We start from the raw sequence: 25,418 nt of genomic DNA, 5'->3' as shown, positions 1-25,418 counted from the left end.
AAACAAACAATACTGTCCTTCTGCATCTATCTTTAATGCAATACCAGAACTGCAAATATTTTGAATTTATTTATTTATTGGGATTGGAGCAAGGAAAATAGAGCCCTGGCCACTTTGCAGGAAAATATCACCCACTCCAAATTAATACCTAAATTATAAGTGTTTCACTTCAAGTATTTGTGACTTTTACTAATACTTCAAACCATCTCTGAGCTTTTTTTCATTCCTAAAGCTGGCTGCAGACAACTGACACAAGAAGTAGCCCTTGAGCATTAGAAATTCACAGCAAGACAATTACATTCCAACCTATACAAGCCATCTTACCTAATAAAATTTAGCTTATGAGGCTCAGTTACCTTATGACATTATTACAACTGCCAGGATCTCCACAGCAGCCAAGATTGTTCAGATTGCCCTCAGACTCTGCTTAACCATCACTGTTTGTTCCTACGTGATCACTTAGTGTCAAGTATCTACAAATTCCTTCCAAGAACAGGAAAAAAAGCTAATCTACTTTTTAACTTAAACTTGCACTTTTAAACTCTAACTTTTTACCCTAGGCAGGACAGCTGCAATGCTGGTGTTCTCCAACATAAGTACACTTCAGTTTGATTTCATTTAGACCAAAGGAAGAGGTTTGGTCAGTTTTATTTCTCAATTATGAGAAGGTACAATGTATTTTTGAAGGTGGAATTGCAGCCCAGTGTTGAAATATCATGCTTCTGAATCCCCTTTACAGAAAGTACAAAGAGTAATAACTCAAACACCTATACTGAAATTCAAGCATCAGAGAAACAAGTACCTCAAAAAAAGCTGACTTTGATGATATTCCTTTGTATCCACTGAAATTCAATACTAGGTCCCATCTGGGTCATCAAAACTATTACCAAAAATTAGTAAAAATAAGAAACTCCTTACCACCAAGGCAGTATTAAGAAGCAGGCATTCTTTACGTAGCTGGATGCACAAGAGGATATCTCCTCCAAAATACCATGCATGCTGAGAAAAACCTCCTGCTTATATACTATATTTTACATACATATTCGTTGATTTCCTGGAATAAACGTACATATGATAACCATTTCCCCAAAATCATTAACATATTTTCCCTCCCCTTTCCACGTGTGTCTTTCTGTCCTGGGAGTCTCTTTGGTGGTCCCTGGTGGTCAGCAATGCCAAAGTCATAGCTGACTGATTGAGAATTGGTAAAAGTTGGCACAACTGGGTTGGTTGTTTTCCAGTTCTTCCTAAAGAATGTGTTGTGCGGTTCCATAGGCCAGTGGTTTTTGAAGAATAAGCATTGCATTAGCCCACCAGGTGCAAACAATTTTTCATCTGGCAACAATGAAGGCAAGCCAGCAGAAAAAGCCTAATTATGCTGAGATTACTATACAAGAAAAAATCTATTGATTCCAGCATAACAATTCTTTCCATTTTAATTAGATGGGAGATACAATAAATCTCTCCTAATCAGCATCCTTATTTTGAAACCTTACATTTTTAAGATTTAACTCAAACATCCAAACACTGCATTTTTAGTTTAATGTGAAAGCTGTATTTCAGTGAAGTAACCTTTCCACAGCTAAAAAAATCGTTTAAAAAGACCCATTACCAATGGTTAAATACAGACTATTTACTACTTAAGCTATCTTCAAATGTTTTCATTCTGATACGAAAAGTGTCTTTTGACACACTGTTGAACTTACTCAAAAACTGACAAGGTAAAAGAGCAATGTTTAGAAATCTTCATTTTCTAGATGATCTTCTTAATTATTCTATTTCAAATGTCACCACAAACATTTGCACACTCACACAGGAATACTGTCTACTATTCTGATGTCCGTATGAGTAACTCTTCCGCCAACTTCACTAGTAACTCATTTGGAAAAGGTTAGACTTCTAATTCCTCTACGTGGATTAAATGTCAGGCACTTCTTCAGTATATCAGGTTATTCTATAGGGAGAAACTGCGGAAGATATGACATACTAACTATTTGATCTTTACATAACATTTTCCCAAAAGGGTTTTCCTTTTTGCTTAGGAGCAGGAAGGACAAAAACAAAACAAGAACGCAGAGCAGACAGACAGTGATTCATTACAGCCCTACCGAAAGCCCAGTTGACGAATTTACTCCCATCCCCTTCTATTTCTAGGACCTACTGCTAACATGTGAGGTATAATGTATGTTACACATGTGCAAGCCTTTCCTTAGCTTTGATCTTCCAAGCATGGCTCTTAATGACTGGGACTAAAGACTCTCAACAAATTCCACCGAGAACAAATCGTAACAGTTTTCTGAGACCACCAACTCAATACACTAAGAAACTATCCTCAGTATTTTCTCCACAGAGACCCTTTATCAATTCTATATGAACACGAGGTGCAAATTGATACCCCACAGAGCTCTGTGTTTACACTAAGCATTGTCTACTATGCAGCTTATGCATAAGACAGATATATTCATATTTTACTAATATAATAATCATCTTAATTATAATCACATTCCATAGTATGCTATATACTGCAACTTCTCCCTCTTTGATTGCAAGCATACCTTCTTAAAATTAGCGATGTTTACTCAAGCTTAATTTAATTCATGAATAAGAACCAGGTAAAAAGAACGTTTCCCCAAGCCATCAACACACAGCTATGAAAGTGCTGTTTCAAGCACATGAGCTACCATGTGTAATGTTAAATAATTTTGTTCATAATAAAAATACCAATGTCAGACTGATTTTTAGTTGTGATGTTGATCTGAAGAAAAAACACATCCCTTCATGTTACTCCCAAACGGTGTTAATGACATAATGGCATTCAATGATATAACCATGAGCTGTAAGCAGTACTGAATTACACTTTCATCATTAAAAAAGGACCTCATCCATAGCTACCATGGTGACAAAACACTAGCGTAAAAAGTTGTGCCTCCACTACAAGGAACTATTCTTCTACATGGCATTGAAAAATATCAAGTGCATCATGAGAGACACAAAAGGCCTGAAAAGAAACAAAATTGCCTTGATTATGAACATACTGGTTTACAACTAAATTTGTCATGCACAGCTACAACTCCTCACCCTCCCCTCAAGAATCTCAAGTCATTATTGGGACTGAAACATTGCTCTGGAAAGGGATGGTTCTTTGTATAAGGATTACTCTATTCAGACTTTCTGCCAAGCATCAGCCACATAAGGAAAGCAAAGTTCACTGCCATTTATTTTGTCCAGATCTTTCTGATGCCTAAGAATAACCCTTACTGCTGCCTGGAAAGATAAGTCTATAAATTGCAATTTATTTGTTATCAGCCACTGAACCTCTTTTACACATTTATATGTTAACATTTTTCCTTACAGTATATCAAACAGATCAAGTTGGATTATTTTTTCTTAAATCACTAAATTACTCCACGATGTTAAAGATCTACCTATGTAGGAGTGTTAAACATTTTGCACAGAAATTACTTTGTCCAAGACTCCCAAATACCAATACATGTCACACATTGGCAAGACTGAAGCATACACATCCTCTCTGACCAACATGTTGCTTGTGAGTTTCACAAACAGGAACAAACATTCCAGAGCTATGGTTTCTACCTCGTTCTAAACATTCACAACATGAGAAACTCCTTGCCTTCACAAAAGAACTAACCTATAATTGTCTCTTTGGTGCATGAGAAGTAAACTTCCATCTAGTTGGTGTAACAAGCGCTAGAGGTATAAAATCCTACGCTAAAACTTCGCATTTAATTTGCCCTTCAGCAGCTTCGAAAAGGAGTTCTTTCAAAAATTAGAAAGGGGAAAGTGGTCACCAAAACCAAACAAGGCTACATTAACAGCTTCAATTGCACGCACTTTAAAAAGTCAGATAACTACCTATCTGCTTTGGTTTTGCTCTGTATTTTGTTTTAAATGAAGGTTCTTAAGATGAACTTTGCCAGGATCAAAATGCAGGACAGACCTCTGCTATGCAAGCTGAAAAACAAGTAGTCCACTTCGCCGCTTTGAGAACAGAGAGGGTAAAGGGGAAGAAGACGGGTGACTGCAGCAATCGGAGGTGGAAAAACTACGACATTTACAGATGACCAGGAGGACTTATTTTTATAAAGAAACTTAAGAGCAATCCTGAAGAAGTCCGGCCAGACACTAACTGATATTCCAGAAAACAAGGCAGACCTAAGCATGAAGCCTCAAGAGCTTGCGATTAAATAAAATATATTGCCTCCTTTATGACTTTCTCATTTCTCGATAAGTTAATTGTACTTGCAGGGTTACCAAACGTTTTGGAAGGGAGGGAGCTAAAGAAGCAGTTACGCAGTCGAGCAGCTTCAGCTCAGTGCCTTCTCGGACCGAACAAAGAAACTTCTGTGTCCGATGAGATTAAAAACTTTCGGTCTCACAGACTCTTTCCCTGCCTCCATGAAACCAGCGCCTCGGTTCACAGGGGAGACGGGGAGAAATACAATGAGCAGTTAAACTGTGCAGGCCAAGGCGGAAAACAGAGACAAAATATAAAGGCCAAAAACAGGATATAAAACGAAGCCTGAACTCCTTGCTTTTTCTCCACCCCCTTCCCAGAGGAAGGATTTTTCTGTTGTTTTTGCTGCTGCTGCTGATCCCAAGCCTTCCCTATTTACCTTAGCTGTCGGGGCGTCTAAACCAGATCCAGCAGGCAGGAGTTTCTTCCGACCCCAAGTTAAATCCAATCGAGTTTTCTTCTTCAGGGAGGGAGAGGCCAGAGAACGGGGAGAGGAGGAGAAGGAATGTTAGCAGCTTTAGCTGAGGACGAGGGAGTTCGTGCGCACGGGGAGAGGGCACCAGAGCAGCCGGGCTCCTCCCGGCCCCCGCCGAGCTCTGCCCCGCGGCCGGCCCCACGTCGCGCCGGCCCCGCCCGGCGGCGGCACCGCAGCGCCCCCCGACACCCAGCGCGGCCCGGCCCGGCCTGGCCTGGGCCTGCCCGCCCCCCCGGCGCGATGGGCGCCGCCGATGCCCCCCGGCTGCGCAACCGGGGTCGCGCCGCCCGAGCGCGGCCGCCACCGCCGAGGGCAGAAGGGAAGCGGGATGGCCGCCTGCCTCACCTGCCCGCCGCCGCCGCCGCCCTCGCTCCCCGCCTCCTCTCGCACACTTCCCCCTTCTCCCCCGGCTTCAGCCTCCCGCCCCCCTCCCCGGCCTCGGCAGCGGGGGGCCGGGGGAGGCGGCGGAGCTGTGGGAAGGGGGGAATGAACGTCGCGGGCAAACACGCGGTGGGGGGAAGGGGAGGTGGCCGCGGGCGAAGCCGCCGCGCCCCTGCTGCTGCCGGCGCCGCGCACCGCTGGCCAGACGGGGGAGGCACTGCAGCGGCACGGGGGGCGGAGCGGGAGCAGAGCCCGGGCCGAGACCTCGCGGAGGCGGAGGGAGGCAGGCAGGCGGGAGCGGGAGCAGCAGCGGCAGGAGCAGGCAGGCGCGGCAGGCTGGCCGGGTGGGAGGAGGGACGGGCGGACAGCGCCGGGCGGGGGGCCGAGCTGGGGGAAAGCCGTGAGGGACGGGCGAGGCCGCCAATGGGGCCCGGCGGGGGCGGGCTGTGCAGGGGCAGGGCGAGGCGGGGCGGGGGGCGCCAGCGCGGGGCTGGGGCGGGCGCGGGCCGGCGGGAGGCGGGAGCGGCGCCGGGCGGGGGCTGTGTCTCGCCGCCGCGGAATGGCTCCTCCCGCTGCTGCCCGGCGTGGGGCCTGTCCTAGTTTGTCTTCTGCAGGCAAGGTACGGGCAAATTCAGTCCTGAATGAGAGAAGTTTCCTCGTTAACAGCTCAGCTTCGTTATTTAATGGTTGCGCACCCTCTGTGGAAAGCGCTGAGGCGCCGGCTCACGCTGTCAGGCTCTGCCTTTGCGCCTTCGTGGCCATCCCACCCCTGCTCCCGCACCCTGTGCTGCCTGATTCGGAGCTACCAAGGGTCTGAGGGAACGAGCACACCCAAGGGAAAAACTGACAGCCTCCACCCACGCTTTGGTGTTTGGGTGTGCTACGTTAAACTTGGATGCAAGCAACAACAATTAAAATACTGACGCACATATTGTCACAATGTTTCACGTAAACCCTGGAACACTGCTGTACTTTCTCTTCCAAGTATTTCAACACTGTCAGTACAATACAATGGTACTGAAAATGCGTGTTGACTGACAGAGTCATGTACAAATACATGCTTGAAAAACCGACAGTGCATAGGTCACACGGCTTTGGTATCGGTTGGGTTTGGATTGCAGTAGTACAGTTATGATCCAAACAGAAACAGTGAGTTTCTGTTTAATTTCCTGGATTGTTTGAAATGGGTATTTGATAACCTGTTGTGTATGCAATATGCCATTTTAACAGTCCTGGAGCCTGGAGTTCTGCTCAGCCATAACACAGCACATGAAGCTGACAGCAGGGTGGAATTGTACATGCTGCTCACCTTATGCTCCTTAATTGTGCTCAGCAGAGACCATATCTAAGGACAGAGGTAGTTTTGCTTTCACGCTAATTTAATCCCTGGCTACTCTACTGGGACTGCCACCAACTAAGGTGGAACAGTGTTTTATGATGATAATCTGTTTACTGAGAAATTGGCAAAATGCTAAGAAGTGCCATTGAACAGTAAGGTAAAATGGTGTCATGTTACTATTGACCTGTCCCTGATTTTAACGTACAACTAGATGGGAAAAGTCCTTGAAACCCCTACCAGTCCTTGACAGTAACTCACATTGATGCTTCCTATTGAGGATCATTACTTGCTTTATCTATTTTCTTATAGGGTTTGCATGAAGGGTTTAATCTTTCTCAACAAAGCATAGAGATGATCAAATTTTTATAAAAGTCCACTGTGTTTAACAATAATGTTATTAATTTTAAACCTCTTGCCTGTATTTGGGAATTGTATGTTCAAATATCCAGCTTGTATCCCGATACAAAAAAGAAGCATGTGTTTCTACTAGGATAATAATATTCACTTACTGTTTCTTTACTTACTTGTCTGTCTTCGCAGAGCATTCAGCCCTACTTTGGGGACTACATCTCTGTCTAAATTTAAATAATTAAACGACATCAAATGTAGTCATCAGAGTTTATAAAAAAGAGAATTGTATGTCTATATATAGATATTGCCCAAAACTTTAAGACGCTTCTATTTCTTCTTGTTCAGAAAAGCCATTTTCTTCAAATGAGTCAGCTTTGGACTAAGGCCAAGCAAGAGAACTTTACCCCCACTGACAACAGCTTTAGAATTTCTCACTACAGTGCCCTGCATCGGTGCCCTACACTGTGTCTATAATAAAATTACTATTTTTTTTTTTAATCTCTTGCAAATGATTCATCATTCGTGTCATAAACCACATAACATATCATAATTAATGTGATTAGCTCTCTACAACTGATGCCCTCCATCATCAAATCTTCACAGCACTTTCCTATGTGAATTATCACAACTTTTTAATGTGAAAATATTTTTTGGAAATGTATACTGCAAATTTCCCAATACATTTATTAATGCAGCAAAGTAATAGATGGGTGTGAGAAGTAGTATATAGTATATATATTATAGCTACTGTTGCTCAGATGGTGAATCTCCCATAGTTGTTAACATTAGTTGCAATGTAAGATGCTGTTTCAGTTACAATTTTAGCTATCACAGTAAAAGCCTATCCAAAGTCTGCTGAAACTACAGCTAGTTGGAGCATAACTACTGAAGGCATTGTGCACAGACAAGATATAACTATCTTGTTACAAATTAAGAAAATACGAGGAGTTATCCTAGGGATCTAAATGCGCTATAAATATCAAGACAGTATTTAGATTACAGCTCTAACAGACTCCCCAGCAATATTAATTCCCAGAGATGGTATCCCAGTTACCAAATAATTACAGATTAGGTGCACAAAGGACAAAATACAGAGTTACATAATGAGTCTTTCAAGTAAGACTATGCATCTGATTCCACTGAACATTTAAACAAATCCTTTATACACATTTTAATGCTGGACATCAAGCCAAAACTCCTCTCATTTTAATTTCTATTTTCATATTTGAACAGGAACACTGGTAAATACTGCAACAATATGCACCTGAATCAAAAGAACATTTGGTGAAACAGCCACCTGTGTGTTTGTCTCTCAGGAGTTAAGTGGTCTGGACAATTACTACATAGTTTCTTCTGAGTGACAGGGTTTAATTGCTGCTTTTGCCTATTCTTACTGCTCTTGTTCATTTTGATTGCATGTTTCCACTTTTCCAGGAAATAGATTGAAAGGCCTCTGGGGTAAACACTTCTGTTTATTAAATGCTCAGGTAGAGACTTGAATGGTGGATTTCAAATTGATTTGAAGTGGAACTGCTGGGCGTGATTGCAATACAAATATTAAATAATAATTAGTGGAAGTAATAACCACCTGAAAGACACAAAGAGGCAATTATTAATTTTTTCTCTAACAAGTACATATTGAAGTTTATTTTAAGTATCCCATAATTTAAATTTGCCAAATATCTTACTGTAGCATTTTCTGAATTTATGTGGTTGACATCTGGATGAGCTTATACTGGTGAAATTAACACAAAACTGTCATAATTCAGTGGCAATTAAGTTTTAGAAGTGTGTTGCTATAACTTCTAAATGCATCATAAGTATCTACCATATTTGAAGATAAACTCAGTAAACAACTTCTATTCAGTACAATCCCAAATATACACTGGCTAAATACTAATAAATTTTCTCTGCATTTGATTTCTTTGTTTCTCAAATAGTAAAATGAAAGTGATGAATTATAATGCAAGTACCAAGAGAAAACCTTGGTAACACCAGAACCTATTTTTTATATTCTGTGTTCTAGACATGGTTAGGAATGTTTTAGAGTTATTTTAAACCATTATATTGTAACTTTTTCCTTGTATTTATCTTCCTTGGTTAGCATGGGAGAGCTGGTGAATTCTGAAGAACACTTGGGACATGGAGGAGCATTTCATATGGAGGAGGAAAGACAAAAAGGTGATGTCAAGGTTCTTTTACCCTTTCCTGATTTGGACTGCTTTGCTCCTGGACAGTCTCCTTAACACTGATTTTAAGCTATACTGCAGCGTCTTAGCCTAAGGGTCTGTTTTGACAGCTGATACCACCACATAAATCTTGTTCTGGTGAAAACAAAGAGAAAGGAATGAAAATGAAGCCAGACTATGTGAGAACACTGACATCTGTAGATCATAACCAAAAATCCTTTGCTGACTAGTTTAAGACAAAGAGTTACACACGAAGTTGGCAGAAAAAGCTAACTGCGAAGTTGCCTAAAATAAGCCATGTGCTCAGTACATTGCCTATGCCCCAATGGTAGTTTTGGACTGCCTTTGCTAAGTTCTTGTATCCTAGAAGCGTAGCAATTAATGCTGTTAAGATTGTTTGTGTCCAAATAGAAATCTTAAAGAATGCTGTACCAACGTCTAATCAGATCTGGGAATACTCTTATATGGAAAATCAATTATGCTAGTTCTGTAGGACCCATCATCACACAAACGTTAAATAAAACCAGATTTCTCTAATTGTAGGATGAATTGCATCATTTTACATTGTATGGCTTACCTCTATTTTGACAATTAATTTTTCTTAGAAGGTGCTAATGCTGACAATACAAATCTCTTAGTCTTTAGCACAATGTTGTGTGTGTGCACACATAAATTTTTTACGTTTCCTATGTGTTTTTCTGTGAATAATGTCAGTAATGTAAAAGTAAATGCTAACAATGTGTGAATTCTTGGCTTCAATGTTGGTTCAATGATATTTCAAACTGAATTTTTTATGGACTACCATATTTGGAATCACAAGGTAAATCCTTTTGAAAGAAGGACGTGCAAACAGACCAGTGAGATGAACTATTCTATCTCTAAACTGACAGACTGTACTTTAGGGAAAGAGTTTTTGATTTCTAGAAAAGCCACCATGGACCATTTTTAGGAGAGTTTAAAAAATCCTTTTGTCTTCCATCTGCAAAATATGGTCCATGACAAAAGATTTTTCATTTTGGGAAAAAGAATTACTTTTTTCAGAATCTGTTAGAGCAAATGCATATTTCTTTCATTGCATATGAAATTCAATTTTAAGTTCAATTAAAAAAGAATAATTTTGTCTTGCCCATTTTTCTTCTTTATGAAGTCTTCAGTTCCTCTTTTCTACGTTTTGCCTTTTTCCTCCTCACACAATCAATAGGAATTATATAGTTCTAAGTGCTAAAATGTTCTCCTTTTACAAATATTATACAAATATCCCTTTCCCTTTGAACAAACAAAATATTAAAAATTGCACTTTAATATCACTAGTATCACTAAAAAACTTATAGAAACATTATAGATATTTTTTAATTTTCCTTTGATAAAAATGGTTTCAGAGTATTTTTTAAAATCTCAAATAGGTATTTTTTTCAGTTATATCTGTCCTATGTTCTAAGACCTGGTAGACATAAACAATAAATTTTTTATGTTTTAACTCAGAGGTTTCATCTCCTGTTTTCCTCCATCAAAGGATGTTTTTATACATTTTTACATGGCAGGTATATTCTAGAGCATTATTCCCCATCAGTAAGGAAATAGTCACTTTCTAGGCTGCAAAAGTGAAAACATTCTCTATTAACTCATTTCCATTCCTACAAGCAAGCAAAAGTGCTCAACAGAGAGCTTGGCTTTACCAAGTACTTTGAGAAAGTACTAGAGGTGTAATTATTTCTATTTTTAGAAAAAATATTTAAAATATTTTACTTTCTTAAACTAAAGTGAAAATGTATAGCTTCTGATGCTATCAGCAATGTGGCAGAATATACATCTGAGTATCATGACAGCATCGACTTAACCCATTTCCAAGAGCATATCTCTAACTGCTATGATAAAACAGCATACATTCAGATTAAACCTGCACTCAGCTCAGGTGAGACAGACCTTCAATGAATTTTGACACTGTGGGATCTAAATTTAGACAAAGTTTGTAGAAAAAGTGATACCTTTAATTAGATCAACTGTTAGGAATGGAGAAAAATGTTTTGACTTGAGTGACATTATTAATGAGAACCAAGAAGGAGGAAAACCCAAACTAAATACAAGTGGGATGAATTGGGTTTAGGATATAAAATTATTTTAATCAATTAAACCACTGGGGGGAAAACAGCTGTTAACATGAATGTACAGAGGATGAATCAGCAAGAACCGTCAGCTTTAAAAATAAGGTTGCTACTCTCTCCATGAAGAATGTAGTTCCCAGGATTATTTTTTAAACATGACTTGGAGGTTCCTTGTCGGTACCTGATCTGTGCAAGAGATGGATTATTTTTTTAATGAAATAATTATTCTTCTACCCTTTGCTGTGTTTTATCTGTGCCAGATCACTGTAGTGAATAACAATTGATGAGTTCTATGCATGTAATTCTCATGAGAATGTGTCATACTTGGTGTAATATATCACATTTTAAAGAGTACGAAGAAAACCCAAAATAATTAATTTCCATTAATTCTGTTGATCACTGATATCAATCACGTTAAATTTGTCAGTATTCATGAAGTTTATTTAGGCTGTGTCAGCAAGGTTTAATTCTAATGAGTGTTAGTTAGTACAGGGGAGGTCTGCTTTGGATTGTAAGTTTAACTCTGGACCTGTTGTTTAAAAACAGATATGGGAAAAAAGTCTTCAAGGAAGTGTTAATGCTGTAATTATCTAAAGGATTTTTGTACATATACATCAGCATTGAGTATTATGCAATAGACAGGAATATTTTATCAATGAGGTCTTCCATTTTGCATTCTTAGATTGATAGGTGTTATTTGGGAGGTTAATTCAAATGCAAGGCCTGCTCCTTGCAAGGCAGTTCTGAGACTTTTTTCCTAGTGCATCTCGTGTATTGGCTAATTTTCTGAAGTTTGTTGACTTGGGGATTCCTCGGCAAGGTACTTTGTATTGTCACTTTTTGCCAGCCATGTAATATAGAAAGGCGATGGTCATTTCTACTACACAAAAGGCAATGAATTCTTAATTTAGCAATGAAAACCTGCGGAGAAGTTTAGGTAAGGTTTAGTGGCACAGTCTTTTAATATACTTTCTCATGAGTAGTCAATGACATGATGCCATTACCCGTATGAGGGATACCTTTTAAAACATTTTCAAGCTTTGGTTGCTCTCTCCTATGATTTCCACAGTTCTTTATGAGGAGTAGGCACCTTCGTCTGAAAACCACCCATTTAGATGTGTCAAAATTGTATTAAATGAGAAAAACAATTGTTCCGGTTTCAAGTTCTTTATCTTTGACAGAAACCATCTTGAATTAAGCCCCTGCACAACCAAGAGACCTTTGGGAGAGAAATCCTCTAAGATGTGAATATTCATAAACTGCTTTTTATGACATTCAAATGTTAATGGCACTGTTCTTGTCGGGCTGTACAGCATTTTAGAACTATGCAGATATCTTCTTGTCATACTTTGAAGAAATGGGAAATTGCCAGGGTGTGGTTGTGTTCTTTTCCATCACATATCTATTTTTACTATATAAACTATTTTGCCTCTAGTTCAGCCATGTCTTTATGTGTTAATACAATCATAAAACAAGTAAGGGTTTTGTGTATACCCATGCATACACACACACACACACAATTGATCCAGGAAAGCCTAAATCTGAAATATTATATGAGACATATATGTATATAAATCAGTGTCTCATGTACATATATACACATATGTATATGCATACGTATGTGCACAAATATGAAAGTGCAATCATTCATCCTTACAGTGTGAAATGCTTATGACATAGATTTAATTCCTCTTTCATTTTAAGGTGATAAATGTCAGTGAAAATATATAGACACAAAAGCTATGTGAATCACACATATGTCCAGGAAAAGCAAGTAATGTGCCAGAAAGTCAGGTAATTTAACATACATGCTACTGTCACAGAGATTTTAAATATGAGGATCTGCTTTTTCAAATGCAGAGATATTTTTCATAGAAACAAGCTTATTGCCTTTACTAATATTGCTAATCGAAATAAGATCCTACATCTGTCTCCAGATCCATTACCTAAGGGCTTGTTTACACTGAATCAGAAAAGTACACTAACGATGTGTACATTGAAACACCTTAATTCCATGTGATACAGTTTTAGTATGTACTCACTGTTGAGATAAGGTAAAGTCTACCTACCCATCCGGAGCTTATTAAATGAGGCATGCATGTTTTCCTGAGCTACTGCCTTCCTGCCTTTCCTAAGCTGAGAATATGCTGGAATGATTAGGAAACTTAAGAAAGGCCCTACTTGTCCCCGAACTTCACTCCCTCATTACAACCTTACAGGCTCATAATACAGCACAGCAAGACATTTTGATCTCCTTGTTCAGCAGAAATCACATCAAGAGTTTCAGAGGGCACTTACAGACCCTCACAATGAACAGCCTCCTCATACAGTGGAAGGACCTTAGACCTTGAAGACCACAGTGTCTGGCTGCCATAGGCAGCTCACAGCACTTGCCCTGCTCTTCTATTGCCGTGCCAAATAAAATCATAATCTACTTCCAAGAACAAAAATAGATTACCAGCAATCCTTCATTTAGCTGCATACATTAGGAGAAGCCTGGCTGGTTTTGTCATGGAAAGACGTACCAAAGTCAGTTTGCTGTAGGCAGTGCTGATGCCAGTGTACACAGCGAGGACTCCAAGGGTGATACGTGATGTGACATGTCAACAAGGCTCAGATAAAATCCAGGACCATTTTGTCTGAGTGCCTAAATGTCTTGGCTGGATACATGCAAAGAGCAACAGAGCAAGTGTTCAATTTGCCCATTTTATGGACTACTTGTGCTGGCAATACTGAGAAGGGAACATCAGCCAGTAAATCTCCTTGTTTTGCCTGGTTAATATGCCATTAGTGTGAAAAGCTATGGAAGAGGCAGCAACTGAGGGAATATGACTTGCAGTGTTACTTGTAGGCACTTAAAACTCCTCTGCTCCTAACAACCAGCTGCAGTCTGCAGATCTCCTTTCCCTAACTGCTCAGTTTCCTTCATTTGTGCATTCCAAACAGGGACCATCCTAGAAGTTTCAAGAGCTAGTTAAAAATAATCATTCTCAGCAAATGCAATAGTCGCTCTCAGATATTCAGTGGAAAACACTTCTTTCTTTCCCTTGCTCTCCTCCCCCACAATACACATTTTCTCCTTCCACCCCTCCTTCTCAACTGCTTGATCTTAGAAGGGAAAAGTCCTGAAAAATCTCAGTAGTGCAGCAAACATCTCAAAGATCTCTGCCATCATTCCTCACCAATGAAAGAAGAGGCATGAGCCTCTTCTTCACTGTTAGCTACTGAAATTATAAATAACCAAGCTTCACTGCAAAAAGAGCATTTCTTAGGGGAATAAAAACTGAATTTAAGATGCCAAAATTATTATTGTATAGCTGTCTTGTCCCTTATTCCAACATTAAAAGCAGTGACTGTGCTTCTAGAGATTAGACTGCTTCTGTTCAACTACATATAGAAAATGTCCTATGAATCCTTTCTTTCCACAATGATTGCATGAAGAGGGAAATCACCCAGAGCCAGTGCTGCATCAGTGCTGCATTCTCTTTCCTATTTAGGGGACTGCAGTAAAAAGGAGATTGATTAGCTGCTAATGAATACTAAAGACCTTCCTGGAGCTGAATGAAGTAGTTCAGCTGTCATTCAGGGAACGACCAGCCTTTGAACGGTGAAAAGCAGAGTGATAAACAGAGGTGTTGTGGTCTCCGGGAACAAATCACTCAGTCACAGCAGACCGCTGTGGAATGAGTGAAGAGGCCAGTTTTACCACATCCAAATATCATGCAGGTGTCCCAATAGTTGTTTTATTTTCTTGTGTGTGAAGCAGATTAAAGTCCTGGCAAATTTCAGTTATGCTGCCTGTGCATATAGGCTTCTAGAGATGTAGATGTTAGGGGTTGTAATGGAAGAATCAGCACTCTGAAAACTGTGGGAGTGGTCCTTTAGGAAAGAAATGTAAGTACAGATTCTACCAAGAAGGCTACAGTGTAGGGAGAAGCTGCTGACATGGAGAAACATGAGGAATAATACTTAAAAAGTAATACCTGTTGGTCACTACAGAGGAAATGGATGTGAGCAGTTAGTATGTACTCTCAAGTTAATGTACAACTGTGAAGAAATGAAGGATATAAATGAAAATAAATATTATCAAGTAGAACAGAAGGATATTCAGGGCTCTTAGTCTTGGGAAAACAGGTGAGCTGAGAAAGGAAATGAAGAACTAATTTTCAAAACTAGTATAGTCATATAAGTCTGGAAAAGCATGGGCATTCTCATTCTGCAGAATAAGCAGGGATATGCAATTGGGATGGACACCATGTTAGGCATAAAGCTGCCATGTCCATGCTTTCTCACCACAGTGCAATTGTCACACCACCCCTTCTGCAGCTGTTTCATCATCTGTCTCTCTCTTCAGGGTCACTTGCTTTTTTCTCCTAGGACTTTATTGAAGAGCAGAAATTATAGTCTGATGGAAAATGAGGTAAGGACAACCAAAGGAGTGGGAAAAGTTATTATGTCTGTGGTGAAGGTGACTATGAAGAAGAGGGAGACTAGTAAGTGGAAGGACAAAGAGGAGGGAAGGATAAGGAGAGGACAGAAGAGGTAGGTAATAAAATAACCACTTTTGGCCCAGCACACCATTCCAAAAAGAAAATTGCAGACCTACACAGACATCATACTCCACTTAATGAAATCAATAAATATATAACATCAGGTCTCTGGAACTTCTGGCAAAGGATTTAAATTTTATTTCAGTACTTTTCTGTTTTTGGCCTTACAATGCTCTACTAGAGCCTTGTGGTTGTTTACAGCCACTTGAGGATTAAAGACTGAAATTAATTACAGACTTTTGAACAAAAGGCTAGAACCTAGAGCCAGTAAATGTATTTTGGCATTTAATTCCATTTATTTTAGGGGAAGTAAGATTCCTAAATGCTCCCTCTGGCATGACCTGGATGTGTTACAGAAAGTACAGTTACAAAGGAGGCCCTAAGACTCTGCTAATTTATGCCACTTGACAATTCTCATCACACAGGTAGGAAAAATCCACTGTGTCAGTACAACAGGACAGTAAATGCAGTTCATCTTAATAAAGGATATTTTGCTTGTACTTAATGAGATGCACTCAGATATACTATTCACCCAATGGTCAGGTTAAAAAATTAAACTGAGATATATTTTAGTTGTTTTCTAATGCTTGAAATTAATTAGTCAGGTGTTAAATATGTTGAGGCAGCCAGATGAATCATATTGCACACAAATTTTTTTCCATGTAACTGGCAGCCTTTTATATAACTGAAGTATTAGACATTTTGTAAGTATATGTATATGTTTGTAATTTTGAATGTTTTGTACAATTCTTTCATTTTCCTTTACTGACTTCTGAATCATAAAAATTGAGTTTCAGTTCATGTGATCTTTGCTGACTAAATCACATAAATTTTAACAGAGAAAGTGTTTTATATATAGAGAGAGGTCTATTCACTAGATGTTTTAAGAAAAAAATACTGTACAAATACAGTATTTTTTGGGGTTTTGTTTGTTTGTGGTTTCTTTTGTCTCTTTTGTTTTTAGGGAACGTTTTCATATATATTGAACCTGACAATTTTTGAAGAACAATATCTTTTTGAAGAAGGCTGCTATATAGAAAACATCACTGCAAAATCCATCTTTTATGAATTCTCTGCTTTGACATTCACCACTACTTGTTAAACTTTGCTGATAAAAATATTAAAAGAGTGGACAAGTCACACGGCAGTTAAAAATTACATGGAACAGTTTACAGTTGTCTTCTAAGTTTCCCATTTCCATTGATGGCAATTTATGTAACAGAAACCTAGGTTAAAATTAATTCCTCATGCTGTTTGGGGAGTAATAACTCACAGAAATTCTTTGCTGTTTCTCTCTTCCACACTCAGATATTTTTGTGTAGATTTCAGTAACATAACATAACAACATAACATAACATAACATAACATAACATAACATAACATAACATAACATAACATAACATTAGCATAGCACAGCATAACATAACATAACATAACACAACACAACATAACATAACCTAACCACAGCAGTGATAAAATAAGCTTGATTTAACCCCACTTAAAAATAACCTGTCCTCATCCTTTTATTTTCTGCAATACATACCATTATTTTCCAGATGGAATATCCCATAGCGAACAACACAAGACAGACAAAAGATACAGATACAGAATGAGAACTAGTTTGAGTACAAATACAGCATTTCTAATGACACTGTTGTGTGAGGTCAATGCTTTGTTCATCTACAGTACGAGATGTTGTTTTACAGAAAGGGAAAGACAGTTTTACACATGTCAAGCGATCATAGAAAATTGTGAGTGCTCTGCAGCAGTTTGACAGTGCAGGGGAAGAGAGGCAAAGGCAGAAGTTTAAAAGCTACCAGTGCAGCAAATACAACAGAACAAAGATTGAGGGCAGACTTTAAATGTAAGTCTAGATTTCTTTCTCTTAAAAATGTTCTTGAAAGTAGTTCTAAAAATAGCAGATTCATTAAGAAATAACTAACTCTCTAATGTAGATAGCTTCATATGGGAAAAGTGATAGAGTAGCCCATTCTCTGGCCAATGTAAAATCATTAGAAGGTGCTCATATTTTCCAAAATCTCAGTCAAAAATGTTTTCAGTTGCAAAATAAAAGCCCTGGTATGAACATCACATTAGTCTTCAACCAGAAAACTCAAAATCAACATGCCTTAAAATAACATTAACTTAAAGTTTATACATGCAGCGTGAAATTTAAATTATTTTTCTTGTATTTTCCATAATAAAGATTTTTTTTTTTTTTCAGAAAATGTATGTTGGGTTTTCTCATTTAAACAGTGCTTCTGAGGATCCTGAGACTCTGAGCAGCACCTGTTAGTGCTGGGAATTTTCTGCTGACTTGCACCTCAAACTAAGTTAAGAATTACTGTAATAGGTGTCTATGCAATAAAGAATAAGAATCTCTAAATTCTATTACCAGTTGAAAAAAGAGTCTTGCTTAGATCTCTTATTGAGAATTGATCCGATCACAAGACACTGCTTTAGATCACAAGGCATTGATTTTGTTTAGACTGCAACAGCGAAGGAATGTGCTTTTTCAGTGTATTAAAGCTAAGCACAATATAGTGAAAGTGTAATTACATTTGCTAAGAGATCTTCTGTGCCATGCATTTTGACTGTAAAATACAGGCTAATCATTCAGATGTTAGGGCCACTAATTGATGTACAAAAGAAGTAGAGGCAATTAATTAATTGTGTTGATTTGGCATAGCCTCATTTTTTTGGTAGCGGCAAAGTGGGGCTACAGGGGTGGCTTCTGTGAGAAGCCGCCAGAACATCCCACCATGTCCAGCGGAGCCAGTCTCTGATGGCTTTGAAGATAAATGGATGGATGTGCTATGGGCCCAGTTAGAGAGGCTGGTAACACGTCTGTGATAACATAAGAAAATCAAAGCTGTGCAGGTGCAGCTTTTGTCCAGGTGTGGCGAGGCGCCTCTGGTGGGGACCATCCCCAGTGCAGCACATGGCAATGCACTGCTGCAGCCGCTGCCATCTTGGTGCAGCCCATGGCTTCCCCTTGCTGCCCCTGCCCCGGCCAGCCGTGCTGCAGCAGAGAGGGCAGGGGCAGCAGCAGCTTCCCCTTCCAGCACCCGCAGGAGGCAAGGCGTCAAACAGCGCCCGCGGCAGCCACCACTGCTCACGTGGTGCTGGCCTGGCCCCATGGCTGATGGCACAAACACGGTGAACAGCACCCAGCCTAGATGAGATCAACTTCCCAGCGCTGTGGGATCCTGCAGGAATCTGAATTTGTGGAACTTGTTGGCAATGGTACCTATGAGCAGCAGTTTTTCTTCTAGATAGAGGAGGTGAGAACATGTGAGGGAAAAGAACATGGCAGCACCAAGGTCAGTGGAGCAGGAGCGGGAGGAGGTGCTCCAGGCGCTGGAGCCAAGATTCCCCTGCAAGTGAGAACCATGGTGAAACAGGCTGTTCCCCTGTAATGCATGAAGTGCATGAGGGAAAAGTAGGAAGAGTGCTCATGCTGAAGCAGGTGAATGCCGGAGGGGCGCTGTGATCCAGTTGAAGACCTGAATGGAGGGAGAGGGCCCCTGCTTCCAGAGGTGGAGACAGAGAGCCCTTGCTTTCAAAGCAGAGCAGCCTATCCTTAGAGGACTGCACCACACCAGTGTGGGTCACCAGTGACCCACAGCACGCCAGTTTTTGGGAAGACTGTTTGCCTATGGGAGGGATCCCACGGCATGGCAGAGAAAAGACTCTTTCTGAGTGAACAGAAGGTGATCTCCAGTGATGAACTAACCAAATCCCCATGTCCTGCCTCCCTCCACTGTCACTGGGAAGAAGGGAGAGGCTGGGGGGAAAAGGGTGTTTTAAAGGCTTGTTTTACTTCTCATTATCCTCCTCTTTCTCTGTTAATAATAAATATACTTTATACCTTTAAATTTGAACCTGTTTTGCCCTCAGAGTGTTTTTCTCCCAATCCTTAACTCATGAGCCGCTTGTTTATTTTTATTTCCCTATCCTCTGCCCAACTGTAGCCAGAGAAAGTAAACGAATAACTCTCATGGATGCCTGGTGTTTGGCCAGTGTCAAACCATGACATTACTTAATTCCCTTCAATTTGTTTTTAATTTTTTTACCCAAGATCCAGTACTATTTAGTCCAGTAAAATTTTTTTTTTGAATGTATCTACCATTTAAGCAATATTTTACTTAAGAAATTCAAAGACAATTCTTTCACATTGGCTAAAATACAGTTCTACATCATCTATGCTAATACAGATTAGGTAATAAAAGAACAAAAATTCATTTTTTGGTCAGCTGAAGAAAGCAAGCAGAACAAGTAAGGAGTTTTTTGTTTCGTAGGGACTTTGTAGGGACTTTGTTTGGTTGGGTTTTTTTGTAATTATAAGTAATCTGATATCTTGGCTGATTTAAAAAAAAGAAACTTTAGAACACAGGAAAGCAGGTTTTATGATTACAATAAACACCCTCAATTCTGTTCCAAATCTGATGCCTGTACAGTATTCATTCATGCATCACTTTTAGAAAATGCCTTAAGAAATAGCACTCTTAGGTTGTGGCATTATTGCAGATTTAAAAGAGATACAATAGTGGTTTTGGTCCTTCAGCTTCATTAAAAAAGTGAAAGCTCATTATTTAATTAGAAATAATTTCTAGTATTTATTTGCTGGAAAAATATGTATCAATGGTTTATTACTTCTCCTAGCTTCAGTTCAAGAAGGACTGCAGCACTAAGGTAGACAGATCACCATTACTTTCATTGCTCCGTCTTTCAGCACTGGTAGTTGTTTTTCTTTCTAAACCATTCTTCTCCTTGATCAACTGCTAAGTGGGATTAAATTGCTTCCACCACTGCCTCCACCAATGATACTACACTGAGCCATGCAGAAGAAAATTGCAGAGGCCACAGAGATCCAGAAAAGGACAATGATGAACACTCAGGATCACCTACTGTAACCATATTACACATGTCACTAATGTATTTTGTAACTTTAGAGGAGAAAAAGACCTTATGGAAGGAATGCACAAAAAATTAGCATTCTCAGCAAATCAAATAAACAGAGCAGTTCAAATATTCAATTAATATGGTATGAAGCGGCTGTAAGATTCTTTGTTGAGTTCATGGAACCCTGAGCTTCACTGAAGTTTTGTTGTTCTAAAATACTCAGGAGGATGCAAGTCTTGCAAAGTTAAGATGGTAAATATATGTTTTTAGGGTTCTCCTTATTTGTAATAATCCTACCCTGTTGCTTGTTAACTTCAGTTGCTAAACAATCTTTATTGGAAAAACTGCTGGTATATCCATGTGCTAGTAGTTTCAAAAATGTATATTAACTAATTTCAATTTGATAGTTAAAAATAGTATCTTATTGAATTCTTGATGAAATTTGGTCCTGGCATAAGGGTTCAGCTCTAAAAATCTTCCACTTCAAATTACTTTTATTTTTTAAATAACTGAGGTGTTTCTCCCCAGTGTTCATGTGGCATTTTCCAGGCAAAAGAATTTAACAAGTGAAATGATAGTAAAAGAAGAAGGTGACATTAAGGCATGTTTAGGCCAAAACACAATACAGAATTGTCACAAGAGTATGTAGGGTAATTAAAGATTCAGTGTCGACTCCATATAGAACAGTAGTTTGTTAAAGAAAGAAAGAAATTTCATGACAACAGTTTATCCACTCATGCAGAATCAAAGCCTCCCCATGCAAATAATTCTTTAATGAGCTAAATAAAGTGAGACTTTGAAGGTGTATATGCTATATCATAAAATTTGGCATGAAGCCTTGGCTCCGGTAGCAGAATCTGTGCTCTCTTTTCTCTGCAGATTTAGTTTTCAAAACAAAAACACCCTGTAGGGAAAAAAAGAGAAGCTTTTCCAATCCTAAAGCGCAGACACACCTCAGACCCAGAGCACTGTGATGGCAAGAGGATCTGGAGGAAGACAGCTGTGGGTACCCTGTGCAAACAGGGCTCCTGTGCTGCAGCAGTGGCAGCAGGGTCCCAGCAGGGCTGACCGGTGCTGCCGCAGTCAGGCCTCCAGCCTTGCAGGGTAGGGAAAGCAACAGGAATATGCTGCCTGCTCCTGAGCCAGGCTGTACGGCTTGCACTTTGGCCCTGGCGAAGGCGTGGGCTGCAGCACAGCACCCAAGTGACATTTACTCTCCTTGTTGGCCAACAGGCAGTGGCAGAGGCGTGAAACAGCTCGAGGGGAAGGCTGATGTCCCACACCTGCTCTGCTGCAGCCACACCATGCAATTTCTAACTTGCTCATTTCTAAATCTATAAAATCCGTTCCTGGAGCATGGACATTCCTAACACAGTCTAGATACTGCATATTTCCGATTTATGGTGGATTTTGTACAAATCATACACCTCAGGAAAAAAAATGGAATAATGCAATAAAAATGCGTATTTAAACAACTAAAAATGGATTTCAGTGGAAAAGTGGAAATTCCTTGCCTTGGGAATATGGTAATACGGGAGTTGGCCATTTGCCATTGGTACAGCTCTTCTTTCCCCCATTATGATGGCCTGCCTTAGTTTTGCTGGAAATTTGCTGGAAATTTATTAGTATTAATAATACTAATAAACTAAATGACAAAGCGATAAAGTCTCATGGAATTGGGCTAAGATGTATTATTGTTATTTTTGCTGCTTTTGTTGTTGTTGTTGTTATACTGGATAGTACAGGTAGTCTTTCTCATTGTGATAAATACAGATGGGAGAACAGATCCAGTTCTGCAAGCATGTTAATGGCAGTTTCTCCACCGGTCATATTCCTAACATACAAGCAAACACATCTTTTCTCCTCTCTCTCCTCAAGGCCATGCTAGGCAGTCCCACCAGCTCCTGGGCACAGCCCTCATTGTACTCAAAAATTGGTGTTTGGAGTTGAAATAAAGCACTCTGACACCAGCTCGGGACAAGGGAGCCTTTTAAGGGGAACAGTGAAGGGAGACATGGATAAAGCTCCTTCCATGGTATGTACTAAGTATAAAGCTGACATGGTGAAACTTCGCAACTCCCATCAAATGTTGAGTGCACATCCACCCATGTGACATGGCTGGACATAGCTTTTGTCCCCATATAGGGTACATAAGTAGTCTCTTGATGGGTATATACATCCCCCACACGCACAGCAGGCAACCAGGAGGGCACGATGCTGTGTGATGCTAACAGTGACTATCCACAACGTTCTGCCATGAGGAGAGGAGCAGTCTGGACACCTCTGTCATTGCACTGAAGTGCTGCCATGGTTCGACCAAAGTGTGTGGGAAGGAGGCCCATGGAGGCCAGGCCCTAATATAGTATGATCAAATGGCTTGTGTAGGGAGGGATCTTAAAGATTATCTACATCCAACTCCCCTGCTGTGGGTAGAGATGCCACCCACTGGATCAGGTTGCTCAAAGGCCCCATTCAGCCTGGCCTGTGGGCACCCTCATACCACTCACAGACATGCACAGGATTTATCTGCTTCAATGTTCTTACATCTGCAAGAAAATGGTCACAGAGGGGCACTCTGTTTCTTCATCCTCAGCAGACCTCAAAACACAGAGAGGCTGCAGGTAGCAATATTGTAAAGAGGGGAATTGGTCTATTGGAAAATATGTGAAGAGAATGGAATAGAAGAGGTCCACCTCTGCTGCAAGAGAAACTAGGGAAAGTGTGAGAGATCAGCTGAAGGCACCTTTGGATTTAGAGATTTCTGTGCCAAAGGTATACTTTAAATTTAAGATTTGCCTGTGACTTTTTCTTTCCCTTAGACAATTCATTGCTTTGGTCAGGCTACAGCTATATTGCTTGGGCGTAACACAATTCTTCAAATAAACATATCATAAATGTCATAAAAGAATTTGTAGTAGAAAGGTGGAGGGAAGCCTAAGTACCCAATGCCGGAAGTTGCTCGGCAGAACTGTATACACCCAGCACTTTGTACAAAACCCGGCCCATAAAAACTCTTTCTTATGGGAGATCCACCTGTTCTGGCTCTCTGTGGCATCTAGAATGTTAGCAGAACTATTGATCAGGACAAACTGCTGCTTCTAATGCCATTAAGCAGAAGACTTTGGCATGGCAGCAGCAAGTATTTAAGTACTAGAACATCTGCTCTTTCATGGAACAAGTTATTTTCATTATGAAGGCATTCATAGTAGGTCACAGGACCTATTAAAAATCAAAGACATGTCAGTAGTATAACTTTCAAACAGCTTTGTAACTGACATGTGCCTGTATCTGTGTGATCAAGATGGGACTTTTACACTCTGCTAACAGAGGTAGGTTGGTTTTTTCCTTAAGCATAAAATTAAAATGTTTTACAGTTCCAGGAAATTTAATGTAAATAGTTTTGGGTGTTACCAAAATCTCTCTCTCAATCTTGTTTTCAGAGTGAAAGGATAATCTTGTTAGTTCGCTAATCTAGGATTTAGAAGCTCTGAATTCTATCCCAGTCTGCCATGGACCATGGGTAGCAGGAGTGCAGCAATCCCTCTAGCCTTGGATGGTACACCGCCTAGGAGAGGGAACCTCCCTTATTTAGAACTTGCAGCACTTGGTATGCCATTTTAATACAAATCATAGGTGCTGCAGTGTGGGAGGAACCCGTCACGGTCACTGAACTGTTGTTGGTGTGTCAATATCTGCTAAGCTGCTGCAGGAAATGTGGCTGGCAGATGCCGCCGGGTCACCCAGCACAGGGCTGCAGCGGGGCTCGGTCTGTAGGGCTCTCTGGTGGCAGTGACCAGCGGAGCATGACTGGCAGCACGGGCACCAAAACAGCTGAACCTTCTGCTTCAGACATCTGAGCAGCGAGTCCTCCACACTGCTGGCCAGCAGCAGAGCTGCCATGCTGCTCCTCTCCTCTCCTTGCTGCTGAAGGCCCCAGGCAAACCACAAACTGCTTAGACCTGGCAGGGGATCAAGAAGAGATAAATCATTTTAAAACGTAGTTCAGCTTGATAAACCAGATAAGCTTCTACTCTTGCAGACTCGTGACATGTGAACACTATGGTAATAGCTTACCTGAAGAACAGCATGTGTGTTTTCTTTAGGCATTCAAAATGCCCAGGGTCGGCACAGCTGCTGCGTGGACTTTGGCATGCCACCTGCCTCACAAAAGCTTCCGATGCTGCGCTTCATTGCTCAGGGGTGGTGAAGGGCACAATATGCTTTATGTTTGGTTGTTTTCTTCCCTGTAAGTCAGCCTCAGGCCTTTGAGAAACATTTTGCCAATTTAGTCTGCCAATAAGAACAGGTGGTTACACAGCTTCCTCCAAAAAGTGCAAAAAGCCACATACCCAAGGACAGGTGAAGGGAATAAATGAAAGTATATGGGGACAAATTCAAGGTCAGGAGCAGCCCAGGTGAATGGCTTTGTTGTCAGCACAGCACAACCCAAGGCCTCATTACTGAAGGTACAAATGAAGACAAATCCAAACATGGAAAGCACGATTCAATGGGAAACAGCCTGCAGCATGACTGGAGCGTGATTCTCTCTAATAGAGAGAATTTATAATTTTTTTTCTGCAATGTGGACTTAAACATGAGTGCCAACATATAGAAATGATTCTCCAAAGTACCAGTCTGAGCCATTTGCAAATGACACAGGTTTACCTTCTCCCACCCTCTCCAGGTTTTTCTCTCCAGTAAAGCACATCCGTATTTGCTGTTCACACAATCCTCTCTGTTCTCCCTCCTTTTTCCCTTCTGTCTCTTCTAGTTATGCTTCATATGAGTTTTACTGTCAAAGACAAATAGCACTTGGAATGAAGTAGTCATTATTAGATATTCTGCATGTAAATTTGAAATATCCAAAAAAC

The 25,418-nt window shown here is 40.3% G+C and overlaps 2 protein-coding genes across 28 annotated transcripts in view; one reads left to right on the top strand and one right to left on the bottom strand.

Moving 5' to 3' along the window:
* Positions 1-5,123, bottom strand: part of ERBIN (erbb2 interacting protein) — a 124,573-nt gene extending 119,450 nt beyond the window's left edge. For 3 of the 4 annotated variants that reach the window (XM_026796921.2, XM_026796922.2, XM_026796920.2), the window contains exon 1: positions 4,635-4,775. The gene's annotated coding sequence lies outside the window, so the exon portion shown is untranslated. Of the gene's footprint in view, positions 1-4,634; positions 4,776-5,075 lie in introns of those variants that run through there. The other variant, XM_074532951.1, reaches the window with a different exon arrangement.
* LOC106629733 (uncharacterized) overlaps positions 4,761-25,418 on the top strand; it is a 38,445-nt gene continuing 17,787 nt past the window's right edge. For 2 of the 24 annotated variants that reach the window (XM_074532982.1, XM_074532981.1), the window contains exons 1-2: positions 4,761-5,433; positions 8,906-8,982. In XM_074532982.1, coding sequence (XP_074389083.1) covers positions 4,761-5,433; positions 8,906-8,922 — 690 coding nt within the window. In that variant the 3' untranslated portion in view covers positions 8,923-8,982. Of the gene's footprint in view, positions 6,469-7,146; positions 7,300-8,034; positions 21,093-21,780; positions 22,461-25,418 lie in introns of those variants that run through there. The other 22 variants (XM_074532973.1, XM_074532979.1, XM_074532977.1 and 19 more) reach the window with 22 other exon arrangements.

Source organism: Zonotrichia albicollis, chromosome Z (genome assembly GCF_047830755.1).
Source record: "Zonotrichia albicollis isolate bZonAlb1 chromosome Z, bZonAlb1.hap1, whole genome shotgun sequence".
Lineage (NCBI taxonomy): Eukaryota > Metazoa > Chordata > Aves > Passeriformes > Passerellidae > Zonotrichia > Zonotrichia albicollis.
Note: the sequence above shows the minus strand (reverse complement) of the source record. Positions and strands in the feature narration are given on the sequence as shown.